Source organism: Salmo salar, unplaced genomic scaffold, assembly GCF_905237065.1.
Source record: "Salmo salar unplaced genomic scaffold, Ssal_v3.1, whole genome shotgun sequence".
Taxonomy (NCBI): Eukaryota; Metazoa; Chordata; class Actinopteri; order Salmoniformes; family Salmonidae; genus Salmo; species Salmo salar.
In genome coordinates, this window is record NW_025548016.1 from 83316 (window position 1) to 98007 (window position 14692).

General features: G+C 49.4%; 1 protein-coding gene across 1 annotated transcript; it reads left to right on the forward strand.

The window, feature by feature from the left end:
* Positions 1-13043: 13043 nt before the first annotated feature.
* On the forward strand, positions 13044-13460 carry LOC123732583 (repetitive proline-rich cell wall protein 1-like). The gene has a single exon (XM_045711848.1). The coding sequence runs from the start codon at positions 13044-13046 to the stop codon at positions 13458-13460; it is 417 nt and encodes a 138-aa protein (XP_045567804.1).
* Positions 13461-14692: the final 1232 nt, after the last annotated feature.

Below are 14692 nucleotides of genomic sequence, written 5' to 3' on the forward strand. Positions count from 1 at the left end.
AGCATTGTGTCTGGTCAAACACCTTTTTTCATAAAGTTTACTAAGGGGTGGTAACAGGCTGATTGGTGGGGTGGTAACAGGCTGATTGGTGGGGTGGTAACAGGCTGATTGGTGGGGTGGTAACAGGCTGATTGGTGGGGTGGTAACAGGCTGATTGGTGGGGTGGTAACAGGCTGATTGGTGGGGTGGTAACAGGCTGATTGGTGGGGTGGTAACAGGCTGATTGGTGGGGTGGTAACAGGCTGATTGGTTCACTATTTGGTCAACAAAAAAACTTCAAGCCAAGGTAGCGTAGCAGTGCAGACGTTGTTTGACGTTCTCCTGTGTAAATGTTTTTTTTTCGTCTTTTAAATGTTGTTATTTTATATATATATATATATATATATATATATATATTTAAAAATATTTCATTCTCTTTTTCCATTTTTAAATTAAATATACCTTCCGGCAACCCACCTCACCCAATGTGATACAGATCTGCAATTTTAGACCTTATAGCCAGAACCTCCATCAGAAGCTAACCATCAGAAGCTAACCCGCTTAATTAGAAACTAGCTATTTAGTCATTGTTAGCCACTGCTACCTTTACCTTTAGCACAGACACCAGCTGCTTTTAGCCTGGATAATACTTACCAGTCTGCCAGTCTGCACAGCGATATCAACCCTGAGCATACCGGACTGTTTTCTCCACTACAACACCGGATTCCTGCCGTAAGCCCTGGACCATTACTCCTGATCATCGCTGCTAGCTAGCTGCTACCGAGTGGCCCAGCCCGAAGCTAGCCTTGAGCCAGGCCCATCTCCTGGCCTGCTCAGTGGACCCTATGATCACTCAGCTACACAGCTGATGCCTCCCGGACTCTTCACTAACACGACTAGAAGCCACTACATCACCGGATTCTTGCCATAAGATCTGGACCTTTGCATCGGATCATCGTAGCTAGCTAGCTGCTACCGAGTGGCTATAGTGGCTAATGCCCTTGTCCCAAAGCTAGCACCAGTTAACCTCGAGCCAGGTGCAACTCCCGGCTAGCAAACAAAATGACTCCAGCTACAATACCTCTTTTTCCAACTGGCCTGGACCCTTTGTCAACATGGAGCCTCGCCGATCCATCACGACTGGTCTGCCGACGTAATTCCATCCGTTGTACCCTCAACCGGCCTTTGCCGGACGTTGGTGAAGATGCTTCTACTAGCCCTGGCCTGCTAACTTTTTTTATGCCTTGTCTCCCATTTGCTAGCATAGTAACGACTACCTAGCGGCTTCCCTGTTTCATCTATTTCTGTCCACTGGACCATATGACCACTTGGCTACATAGCTGATCCCTGCTGGACTGTTCATTAATCACGTTACTCTATTTTGTTTATTTTATTTATCTGTCTCAGGCCCTGTGTGTAGTTAACTGACCCTCTCTGCTCATTCATCGCCATTTTACCTGTTGTTGTTGTCTTAGCTGATTAGCTGTTGTTGTCTTACCCATTGTTGTCTAAGCTAGCTCTCCCAATCAACACCTGTGATTGCTTTATGCCTCGCTTTATGTCTCTCAATGTCAATATGCCTTGTATACTGTTGTTTAGGGTAGTTATCATTGTTTTATTTTACTGCGGAGCCCCTAGCCCCACTCAACATGCCTCAGATACCTCTTTTATCCCACCCCCCACACATGCGGTGACCTCACCCAGCATAACTAGTGCGTCCAGAGATGCAACCTCTCTTATCATCACTCAGTGCCTGGGTTTACCTCCACTGTACCTGCACCCCACCATACCCCTGTCTGTACATTATGCCCTGGATCTATTCTACCACGCCCAGAAATCTGCTCCTTTTATTCTCTGTCCCCAACAACCTAGACGACCAGTTCTTATATAGCCTTTAGCCGTACCCTCATCCTACTCCCCATCTGTTCCTCAGGTGATGTAGAGGTTAACCCAGGCCCTGTGTGTCTTCAGGTGTTCTCATTTGTTGACTTCTGTAACCGTAAAAGCCTTGGTTTCATGCATGTTAACAACAGAAGCCTCCTCCCTAAGTTTGTTTTACTCACTGCTTTAGCACACTCTGCCAACCCTGATGTCCTTGCCATGTCTGAATCCTGGCTTAGGAATGCCACCAAAAATTCTGAGATTTCCATCCCCAACTACAACATTTTCCATCAACATAGAACTGCCAAAGGGGGAGGAGTTGCAATCTACTGCAGAGATATAACTTTGCAGGCTATCATACTTTCCAGGTCTATGCCCAAACAGTTCGAGCTTCTAATTTTAAAAACGAATCTCTCCAGAAATAAGTCTCTCACTGTTGCCACCTTTTATAGACCCCTCTCAGCTCCCAGCTGTGCCCTGGACACCATATGTGAATTGATTGCCCCCCATCTATCTTCAGAGTTCGTTCTGTTAGGTGACCTAAACTGGGATATGCTTAACACCCCGGCAGTCCCACAATATAAGATAGATGCCCTCAATCTCACACAAATTATCAAGGAGCCCACCAGGTACAACCCTAAATCCGTGAACATGGGCAACCTCACAGATATTATCCTGACCAATTTGCCCTCCAAATACACCTCTGCTGTTTGCAATCAGGATCTCAGCGATCACTGCCTCATTGCCAGCAACTGCTATGGGTCTGCGACCAAACGACCACCCCTCATCACTGTCAAATGCTCCCTAAAACACTTCTGTGAGCAGGCCTTTCTAATCGACCTGGCCCGGGTATCCTGGAAGGATATGGACCTCATCCCATCAGTAGAGGATGCTTGGACGTTCTTTAAAAGTAATTTCCTTACCATCTTAAATACACATGACCCAGCAAAAAATGTAGAACTAAGAACAGATATAGCCCTTGGTTCACTCCAGACCTGACTGCTCTCGACCAGCACAAAAACCTCCTGTGGCGTTCTGCATTAGCATTGAATAGTCCCCACGATATGCAACTTTTCAGAAAAGACAGGAAACAATACACACAGTAATTTCTCTGTGTATATCAATGATGTCGCTCTTGCTGCGGGTGATTCCCTGATCCACCTCTACGCAGACGACATCTGGCCCTTCTTTGGACACTGTTAACAAACCTCCAGACGAGCTTCAATGCCATTCAACTCTCCTTCCGTGGCCTCCAACTGCTCTTAAATGCTAGTACAACTAAATGCATGCTCTTCAACCGATTACTGCCCACACCTGCCCGACCGACTTGCGTCACTACTCTGGACGGTTCTGACTTAGAATATGTGGACAACTAAAATTACCTAGGTGTCTGGTTAGACTGTAAACTCTCCTTCCAGACTCATATTCAACATCTCCAACCCAATCACTCACGCTGCCAAACATACCCTCGTAAAACTGACTATGCTACCGATCCTCGACTTTGGCGATGTCATTTACAAAATAGCCTCCAACACTCTACTCAGCAAACTGGATGCAGTCTATCACAGTTCCATCCGTTTTGTCTCCAAAGCCCCATATACCACCCACCACTCTGACCTATATGCTCTCGTTGGCTGACCATCGCTACATATTCGTCGCCAGACCCACTGGCTCCAGGTCATCTATAAATCTTTGGTAGGTAAAGCTCTGCCTTATCTCAGCTCACTGGTCACCATAACAACACCCACCCATAGCACGCTCTCCAGCAGGTATATCTCACTGGTCATCCCCAAAGCCAACACTTCAATTGGCCGCTTTTCCTTCCAGTTCTCTGCTGCCAATGATTGGAACGAATTGCAAAAATCGCTGAAGTTGGAGACTTATATCTCCCTCACTAACTTCAATTTAAGCTATCTGAGAAGCTTACCGATCACTGCAGCTGTACACAGCCCATCTGTAAATAGCCCATCCACCTACCTCATCCCAATATTGTTTTTATTAACTTTTTTTGCTCTTTTGCACACCAGTATTTAAACTTGCACATCATCATCTGCACATCTATCACTATTATCTATCACTCAATATTATACTGTAACTGTCCTGGCCTCAGAGCTACAGTTTAATAATATACTGTAACTGTCCTGGCCTCAGAGCTACAGTTTAATAATATACTGTAACTGTCCTGGTCTCAGAGCTACAGTTTAATAATATAATAATATACTGTAACTGTCCTGGTTTCAGAGCTACAGTTGAATAATATACTGTAACTGTCCTGGTCTCAGAGCTACAGTTTAATAATATAATAATATACTGTAACTGTCCTGGCCTCAGAGCTACAGTTTAATAATATACTGTAACTGTCCTGGTCTCAGAGCTACAGTTTAATAATATACTGTAACTGTCCTGGCCTCAGAGCTACAGTTTAATAATATAATAATATACTGTAACTGTCCTGGCCTCAGAGCTACAGTTTAATAATATAATAATATACTGTAACTGTCCTGGCCTCAGAGCTACAGTTTAATAATATACTGTAACTGTCCTGGCCTCAGAGCTACAGTTTAATAATATAATAATATACTGTAACTGTCCTGGCTTCAGAGCTACGGTTGAATATTATATTAATTATAGAGTCTTCATGAATATGATGGGCTGTTAACTGGCCTGGAGGGAGTGTAAATCATCTAGAATATGCATCGTGTGTCGTTCCCATAGAGACCCCCATTAGGAGACGTTTGATGGCTAAATGCTGCCCCATATACTATGTACTCACCATGTCCAAAGACAGTGCCATACCTCGCCATAACTGCAGCAACAGATATATGTGAACAGCAGGAAATTGCCATGGAAATAATATGATAACCCAATGCCTTAATTTCACAGTTTCAAATATGCCTAAATATGCCATATACCACTACAGTGAGATGTCGCTAGCTGCTTGTCCATAGGCTACATTATACCTTGTAGTTCTATATCTCACTTTTTAAAATGGAGTCTTATTTGACAATGTCACGGAATATTGCTGCCTTTGAGACAACTGGGAACGTTGGTGGTGTCAAAGGAAGGAACTAAAAACTGTCAAAGACTTTAGCCAACTAAATCAGAGACTGTTCTCTCTGCTAATGCACGGCAAGATGTACCGGAACACAAAGTCTAGAGCCAACAGGACCCTGAACAGCTTCTTCCCCCAAACCATATTACTGCTACTAAATAGTTAACCAAATAGCTACCTTGACTATCTTTACTGACTCTTTTTGCACTAATTATTTTGACTGTATGCACACACACTGGAGCCACACCCACTGGACTCTAGCCACACCCACTCTACTGATTCGCCGACAGAGATGGTCGCCTCGCTTTAGTTTTTTTTATGTATGTCACGGCTGTCTGAAGAACGGGACCAAAGTGCAGCGTGTGTATCGTTCCACATTTTATTTTCACTGTGAAACTCTAAATAAAGATAAATAAATAAACTAAGGAACAAAAACAACAAACCGTGACGAAGAGGTGCAACATACACTAACACAAAAACAATCTCCCACAAACCCAGGTGGGAAAAACAACTACTTAAGTATGATCTCCAATTAGAGACAACGATGACCAGCTGCCTCTAATTGGAGATCATCGCCAAAAAAACATAGAAATACAGAAACAAGAACATGACAACATAGAAAATCTAAACTAGACACAACCCTGTCACGCGCTGACCTAATCTACCATAGAAAATAAAAGCTTCTATGGTCAGGATGTGACAGTACCCCCCCCAAAGGTGCGGACTCTGAACGCAAAAACATCTAGCAAAAAATTTTACAAAAAAGGGAGGGTTAGGGTGGGTGTCTACCCTAACCCTCTGGTGCAGGACGAAGAACCCTCTCATCCTGCTTATCCGCCTGCATAGGAGGCGGCTCCGGTTCGGGGCGTAGCCCCCGCTTCTCCCGCTGATCCCTTCGCATTTGTGTCACCGGACCGTGGTTCATCGCCAGAGGCTCTGGACTGTCTCAGGAGGCTCCGGACTGTGGGCCGTCTCAGGAGGTTCCGGACTGTGGGCCGTCTCAGGAGGAACCGGACCATGGTTCATCGCCAGAGGCTCAGGACTGCAGACCGCCGCCGGAGACTCCGGACTGGGGGACGTCTCAGGAGGCTCTGGACTGTGGGCCATCTGTGGGGAATGGCACAGGTGGCGCCAGACTGGTAACACGCACCTCAGGGCGAGTGCGGGGAGCAGGAACATGACACACCGGACTGGAGAGACTCACTGAAGGCCTAGTGCGTGGAGCCGGGACAGGTGGCCCCAGACTGGTGACACGCACTTCTGGGCGAGTGCGAGGAGCAGGAACAGGGCATTCTGGGCTGTGGAGGCGCAGTGGAGGTCTGGAGCTGGGCTGGCACAATCCGTCCTGGCTGGTATCTAACCCTAACCCTAACCCTTTATTAAGTCTTTATATAGGTACTAGGTACCTAACCCTAACCCTAACCCTTTATTAAGTCTATATATAGGTACTAGGTACCTAACCCTAACCCTAACCCTTTATTAAGTCCTTATATAGGTACTAGGTATCTACCCTAACCCTAACCCTTTATTAAGTCTATATATAGGTACTAGGTATCTAACCCTAACCCTAACCCTTTATTAAGTCCTTATATAGGTACTAGGTACCTAACCCTAACCCTAACCATTTATTAAGTCTTTATATAGGTACTAGGTACCTAACCCTAACCCTTTATTAAGTCCTTATATAGGTACTAGGTATCTAACCCTAACCCTTTATTAAGTCTATATATAGGTACTAGGTACCTAACCCTAACCATTTATTAAGTCTTTATATAGGTACTAGGTACCTAACCCTAACCCTAACCCTAACCATTTATTAAGTCCTTATATAGGTACTAGGTATCTAACCCTAACCCTTTATTAAGTCTATATATAGGTACTAGGTACCTAACCCTAACCCTAACCATTTATTAAATCGTTATATAGAGACTGGTGCACTTCACAAAATAGATGGCATCATGAGGATATATTGAAGCAACATCTCAAGACATCAGTCAGGAAGTTGGTCCCAAATGGGTCTTCCAAATGGACAATGACACCAAGCATACTTCCAAAGTTGTGGCAAAATGGCTTAAAGACAACAAAGTCAAGGTATTGGAGTGGCCATCACAAAGCCCTGGCCTCAATCCCATAGAAAATTTGTGGGCAGAACTGAAAAAGTTTGTGCGAGCAAGGAGGCCTACAAACCTGACTCAGTTACACCAGCTCTGTCAGGAGGAATGGGTCAAAATTCACACAACTTATTGTGGGAAGCTTGTGGAAGGCTACCCGAAACGTTTGACCCAAGTTGAGCAATTTAAAGGCAGTGCTACCAAATACACTCAATTAGTATGTAAACTTCTGACCCACTGGGAATGTGATGAAAGAACTAAAAGCTGAAATAAATCATTCTCTCTACTATTATTCTGAGATTTCACATTCTTAAAATAAAGTGGTGATCCTAACTGACCGAAGACAGGGAATTTTTACTAGGATAAAATGTCATGAATTGTGAAAAACGGAGTTTAAATTTATTTGGCTAAGGTGTATTTAAACTTCCGACTTCAACTCTAGGTACTTGTGTAGGTCCTTTCTTACCAGATAAGTTATAATATCTGTGTTTATATTGATAAAAGGACAAAGAAACCTTTATACGTAACAATGTCAAAATGGGTGAAAACACTCCAAGTTTAGAGTCGCTAAAACTGGACACCATAAACACCATAAAACAACACATTCTTAGTCGAAATCTAATCTAAACCCTCCGCAGGAATAAACAGATTTTCATATTAGTGTTGAAAAATAGATGGAGTTGGGGACAGTAAAGGTGTTGTATTCAATATATGGGCTTTCATGTGCTAAATGGAATGTTATTCATATCTGAGTGCACAGTGTTTTGGGGTTATTCTGCAGGAGTTGCTTCCTGTACCATGGGACCCCATTCCTTTTACCGAGAGCCGTTTGAGAAAATCTCAACAGACCTTGATACAATTACTGAACCTTCCTCTCTCCAGCTTGTCTCTCGTGCCCCCCTCTCGCCCCCTCTGGCACCACTACAGACCTCACGGGGGAATAGCAGCGACTATTCAGAAGAAGATTTGGTCAGTCAGGCATCAAATGTAGGCCTCTTCTCACACATTCGCTGCCGTGGCGGCAGCGTCGAGGGACCTGTATTGTGCCTTTTCACACACTCCTCTCAGCGGACTTAGAAACCCTCAGCCCGGGGAAGAGAGGAGGAGAGAGAGAGAGGAGATAGAGAGACAGAGAAAGAAAGAAAGAAAGAAACAGAGAGACAGAGAGAGGGAGACAGAGGGAGAGAAAAAGAGACACATAGAGAGGGAGAGAGAGACAGAGGGGGAGAGAGAGAGAGGGAGCAAGAGAGAGACAGAGAGGGAGAGAGAGAGACAGAGACAGAGAGGGAGAGAGAGAGACAGAGAGGGAGAGAGAGAGAGAGAGAGACAGAGGGAGAGAGAGAGACAGAGAGGGAGAGAGAGAGACAGAGAGGAAGAGAGAGAGAGACAGAGAGAGACATAGAGAGAGAGAGACAGAGAGAGGGGGGAGAGAGAGAGGGAGAGAGACAGAGAGGGAGAGAGAGAGACAGAGAGGAAGAGAGAGACATAGAGAGAGAGAGACGAGAGAGAGAGACAGCTCCTGGGCTAAAGGAGTGTGACCTCCGGTGACCTCCAGTCTCTGTGCTTCAGGGGGTTTTAACCTGATGCTTCTTGTCTAGCTCCTGGACCTGGTTCCACCTCGGAGAGAAGAGGAGATTTCTACTGTTGACCCTCAATGGACACATGATGTTAATGGACAGGGGAAGTAGAGTGGGGCTGTGGTAGAGGTGGGGTGGAGTGGAGTGGGGCTAGGGTAGAGGTGGGGTGGAGTGGGGCTCGGGTAGAGGTGGGGCGGAAGGGGACTGGCATAGAGGTGGAGAGGAGTGGTGTGGGGTTGGGAGAGAGGTGGGGAGGAGTGGTGTGGGGTTGGGAGAGAGGTGGGGTGGAGTGGGATAGAGGTGGGGTGGACTGGGACTGGGATAGAGGTGGGGTGGACTGGGACTGGGACTGGGATAGAGGTGGAGTGGGGCTGGGATAGAGGTGGAGTGGAGTGGGACTGGGATAGAGGTGTGGTGGAATGGGGCTGGGATAGAGGTGGGGTGGGGCTGGGATAGAGGTGGGGTGGAGTGGGGCTGGGATAGAGGTGGGTGGAGTGGGGCTGGGATAGAGGTGGGGTGGAGTGGGACTGGGATAGAGGTGGGGTGGAGTGGGGCTGGGATAGAGGTGGGGTGGAGTGGGACTGGGATAGAGTTGGGGTGGACTGGGACTGGGATAGAGGTGGGGTGGAGTGGGGCTGGGATAGAGGTGGGGTGGAGTGGGACTGGGATAGAGTTGGGGTGGACTGGGACTGGGATAGAGGTGGGGTGGAGTGGGACTGGGATAGAGTTGGGGTGGACTGGGACTGGGATAGAGGTGGGGTGGAGTGGGACTGGGATAGAGGTGGGGTGGAGTGGGACTGGGATACAGGTGGGGTGGAGTGGGGCTGGGATACAGGTGGGGTGGAGTGGGGCTGGGATAGAGGTGGGGTGGAGTGGGGCTGGGATAGAGGTGGGGTGGAGTGGGGCTGGGATAGAGGTGGGGTGGAGTGGGACTGGGATACAGGTGGGGTGGAGTGGGGCTGGGATAGAGGTGGGGTGGAGTGGGGCTGGGATAGAGGTGGGGTGGAGTGGTGTGGGGTTGGAATACAGGTGGGGTGGAGTGGGGCTGGGATAGAGGTGGGGTGGAGTGGGGCTGGGATAGAGGTGGGGTGGAGTGGGGCTGGGATAGAGGTGGGGTGGAGTGGGACTGGGATAGAGGTGGGGTGGAGTGGGGCTGGGATAGAGGTGGGGCGGAGTGGGGCTGGGAAAAGGTGGGGCGGAGTGGGGCTGGGATAGAGATGGGGTGGAGTGGGATAGAGGTGGGGTGGAGTGGGGCTGGGATAGAGGTGGGGTGGGGCTGGGATAGAGGTTGGGTGGAGTGGGATAGAGATGGGGTGGAGTAGGATAGAGGTGGGGTGGAGTGGGATAGAGGTGGGGTGGAGTGGGGCTGGGATAGAGGTGGGGTGGAGTGGGACTGAGATAGAGGTGGGTGGAGTGGGGCTGGGATAGAGGTGGGGTGGAGTGGGGCTGGGATAGAGGTGGGGTGGGTGTTGTGTGGGGTTGGGATACAGGTGGGGTGGAGTGGGGCTGGGATAGAGGTGGGGTGGAGTGGGGCTGGGATAGAGGTGGGGTGGAGTGGGGCTGGGATAGAGGTGGGGTGGAGTGGGGCTGGGATAGAGGTGGGGTTGGGTGGGACTCGGATAGAGGTGGGGTGGAGTGTGGCTGGGATAGAGGTGGGGTGGACTGGGACTGGGATAGAGGTGGGTGGAGTGGGGCTGGGATAGAGGTGGGGTGGAGTGGGGCTGGGATAGAGGTGGGGTGGACTGGGACTGGGATAGAGGTGGGTGGAGAGGGGCTGGGATAGAGGTGGGGCGGAGTGGGGCTGGGATAGAGGTGGGGCGGAGTGGGGCTGGGTTAGAGGTGGGGTGGAGTGAGATAGAGGTGGGGTGGAGTGGGGCTGGGATAGAGGTGGAGTGGTGCTGGGATAGAGGTGGGGTGGAGTGAGATAGAGGTGGGGTGGAGTGGCATAGAGGTGGGTGGATTGGGATAGAGGTGGGGTGGAGTGGGGCTGGGATAGAGGTGGGGTGAAGTGGGGCTGGGATAGAGGTGGGGTGGAGTGGGATAGAGTTGGGGTGGAGTGGGATAGAGGTGGGTGGATTGGGACCTGAATTGAGTTGGGGTGGAGTGGGGCTGGGATAGAGGTGGGGTGGAGTGGGATAGAGTTGGGGTGGAGTGGGATAGAGGTGGGTGGAGTGGGATAGAGGTGGGGTGGAGTGGGATAGAGGTGGGTGGATTGGGATAGAGGTGGGTGGATTGGGACCTGAATTGAGTTGGGGTGGAGTGGGGCTGGGATAGAGGTGGGGTGGACTGGGACTGGGATAGAGGTGGGTGGTGTGGGATTGAGGTGGGTGGAGGCTGACTGGGGTAGAGGTTGGTGGAGTGGGGCTGGGATAGAGGTGGGGTGGAGTGGGATAGAGGTGGGGTGGAGTGGGATAGAGGTGGGTGGAGGCTGACTGGGGTAGAGGTTGGTGGAGTGGGATAGAGGTGGGTGGAGTGGGATAGAGGTGGGTGGAGGCTGACTGGGATAGAGGTGGGGTGGAGTGGGATAGAGGTGGGGTGGAGTGGGATAGAGGTGGGTGGAGGCTGACTGGGGTAGAGGTTGGTGGAGTGGGATAGAGGTGGGGTGGAGTGGGATAGAGGTGGGTGGAGGCTGACTGGGGTAGAGGTTGGTGGAGTGGGGCTGGGATAGAGGTGGGTGGAGTGGGGCTGGGGTAGAGGTTGGTGGAGTGGGATAGAGGTGGGGTGGAGTGGGATAGAGGTGGGTGGAGGCTGACTGGGGTAGAGGTTGGTGGAGTGGGGCTGGGATAGAGGTGGGGTGGAGTGGGGCTGGGATAGAGGTGGGGTGGAGTGGGGCTGGGATAGAGGTGGGGTGGAGTGGGGCTGGGATAGAGGTGGGGTGGAGTGGGATAGAGGTGGGTGGAGTGGGATAGAGGTGGGTGGAGGCTGACTGGGATAGAGGTGGGGTGGAGTGGGATAGAGGTGGGGTGGAGTGGGGCTGGGATAGAGGTGGGTGGAGTGGGATAGAGGTGGGTGGAGGCTGACTGGGGTAGAGGTTGGTGGAGTGGGATAGAGGTGGGTGGAGTGGGGCTGGGGTAGAGGTTGGTGGAGTGGGATAGAGGTGGGTGGAGTGGGGCTGGGGTAGAGGTTGGTGGAGTGGGGCTGGGATAGAGGTGGGGTGGAGTGGGATAGAGGTGGGTGGAGGCTGACTGGGGTAGAGGTTGGTGGAGTGGGATAGAGGTGGGTGGAGGCTGACTGGGGTAGAGGTTGGTGGAGTGGGATAGAGGTGGGTGGAGGCTGACTGGGGTAGAGGTTGGTGGAGTGGGATAGAGGTGGGTGGAGGCTGGCTGGGGTAGAGGTTGGTGGAGTGGGGCTGGGGTAGAGGTGGGTGGAGGCTGACTGGGGTAGAGGTTGGTGGAGTGGGATATAGGTGGGTGGAGGCTGGCTGGGGTAGAGGTTGGTGGAGTGGGATAGAGGTGGGGTGGAGTGGGACTGGGGTAGAGGTTGGTGGAGTGGGATAGAGGTGGGGTGGACTGGGACTGGGGTAGAGGTGGGTGGAGTGGGATAGAGGTGGGTGGAGGCTGACTGGGGTAGAGGTTGGTGGAGTGGGTGGATGTTGAGAAAGTTAAAACATTTATTTTTTGACCCCCTTTTTCTCCCCAATTTCTTGATTCCGATCTTGTCACATCGCTGCAACTCAGCAGCGGGCGGTGAAGGTCAAGTCATGCGTCCTCTGAAACATGACCTGCCAAACCTCGCTTCTTAAAATCGATAGGACCCCTTTTTTTCAATTTTCACCTAAAATGACATACCAAAATATAACTGCCTATATCTCAGGACCTAAAGCAAGGATATGCATATTATTAATATCATTTGAAACATAACACTTTGAAGTTTGTGGAAATGTGAAATGAATGTAGGAGAGTATAACACATTAGATCTGATAAAAGATAATACATAGAAAAACAATGCAGTTTGTAACATCATCTTTGAAATGCAATCGAAAGGCAATAATGTATTATTCCTGCCCAGGAGCCATTTAGATCTTGGCCACTAGATGGCATCAGTGTGTGTGCAAAGTTTTAGACTGATCCAATAAACTTGGAGTTGCATTTCTGTTCAAAATGTTGTATCAAGACTACCCAAATGTGCCTAATTGGTTTATTAATGCATGTTCATGTTCATAAATGTGTACTCTACTCAAACAATAGCACGGTATTCTTTCACTGTAATAGCTACTGTAAATTGGACAGTGCAGTTAGATTAACAAGAACTAAAGCTTTCTGCCAATATCAGATATGTCTATGTCCTGGGAAATGTTCTTGTTACTTACAACCTCATGCTAATCACATTAGCCTACGTTAGCTTAAACATCCCACAGGGGACCCACCCTCTAGAGTTTATTAACACCCACCTGATTCACCTGGAAGCCAACCGCAACCTGCAGGTGTCCAGCCAGCCAGCACGATGAGCCAAGCAAAGCCCCCTACAGCCAAACCCTCTACAGCCAAACCCTCTACAGCCAAACCCTCTACAGCCAAACCCTCTACAGCCAAACCCTCTACAGCCAAGCCCCCTACAGCCAAGCCCCCTACAGCCAAGCCCCCTACAGCCAAGCCCCCCTACAGCCAAGCCCCCTACAGCCAAACCCCCTACAGCCAAACCCCTACAGCCAAACCCCCTACAGCCAAGCCCCCTACAGCCAAGCCCCCTACAGCCAAGCCCCCCTACAGCCAAACCCCCTACAGCCAAACCCCCTACAGCCAAACCCCCTACAGCCAAGCCCCCTACAGCCAAACCCCCTACAGCCAAACCCTCTACAGCCAAACCCTCTACAGCCAAACCCTCTACAGCCAAACCCTCTACAGCCAAACCCTCTCCTAAACCGGACAACACTGGGCACCGCCCTACGGTACTCCCGGTCACGCCGCCCTACGGTACTCCCGGTCACGCCGCCCTACGGTACTCCCGGTCACGCCGCCCTACGGTACTCCCGGTCACGCCGCCCTACGGTACTCCCGGATCGAACCCCAGGCTGTAGTGACGCCGCGATGCAGTGCCTTAGACCACTGCGCCACTCAGGAGGCCCCGAGGGCATATATTTCAATTCATGGTTTTAGGACAGGCAGTGTGTTGAAAGCTTTTTCTTCAGGATTGAAAGGTATAAAGGTGTAAAGCTCCGAGGATTTAACCTCCATCAGTATTTATCACAAACCCTCCTCTCCTTCCTTCTTTCTTTCCTTCTTTCCTTCCTTCCTGTACTGCAGCAGTTGGTTGCTATAGCCATCAGACCCTAAGACCAGTCAATGCACTAACACAGCGATATGGCTGTATTCAATTCACTTTAACCGTTTAATCAATACCCGATAGATCCATGTTCCAGTTGATTATCATTCTAAATGTCCCTAATTGAGATTCAAGGTGTAGAAAGTACTCTGTCTATTTGACAGATTACATAAACTCTACAGTATATTCCAGACAGTTCCATAAAGGCAACAGAGAGAGCGATGTGACCTGGACAACTCGTCTCTGGTGTCACTCAGACATGTTCCGGAATCCTCGGGAGGATTATGTTCCAGAACTCGTCAAGATAAACAGAATTCACTTTGATCATGTGACCTGCTCCATAGAAACGGTTCTACCTAATGAATGGATAAAGATAAGGAAATCATTTGCCATCCTTAGGCTGACTGGGTGTGTGTGTGTGTGTGTGTGTGTGTGTGTGTGTGTGTGTGTGTGTGTGTGTGTGTGTGTGTGTGTGTGTGTGTGTGCGTGCGTGCGTGCGTGCGTGCGTGCGTGCGCGTGTGTGTGTGGGTGCGTGCATGCCAAGAGTGTGTTTTCACAGGGCTTATCAAACTGTGTCAAAATGTGTCGAGGGGAGCAGTCAAACAACTGGTCAACCTCTGAACATGTATTGGAAAAGAGGTGGGTTGCATGGTAAGATATGATATATGTTGCATGGTAAGATATGATATATGTTGCGTGGTAAGATATGATATATGTTGCATGGTGAGATATGATATATGTTGCATGGTAAGATATGATATATGTTGCATGGTAAGATATGATATATGTTGCGTGGTAAGATATGATATATGTTGCGTGGTAAGATATGA

Bases quoted from the DNA above. Each gene is read 5' to 3' on its own strand.
- LOC123732583 (XM_045711848.1), top strand. From the start codon at position 13,044: ATGAGCCAAGCAAAGCCCCCTACAGCCAAACCCTCTACAGCCAAACCC.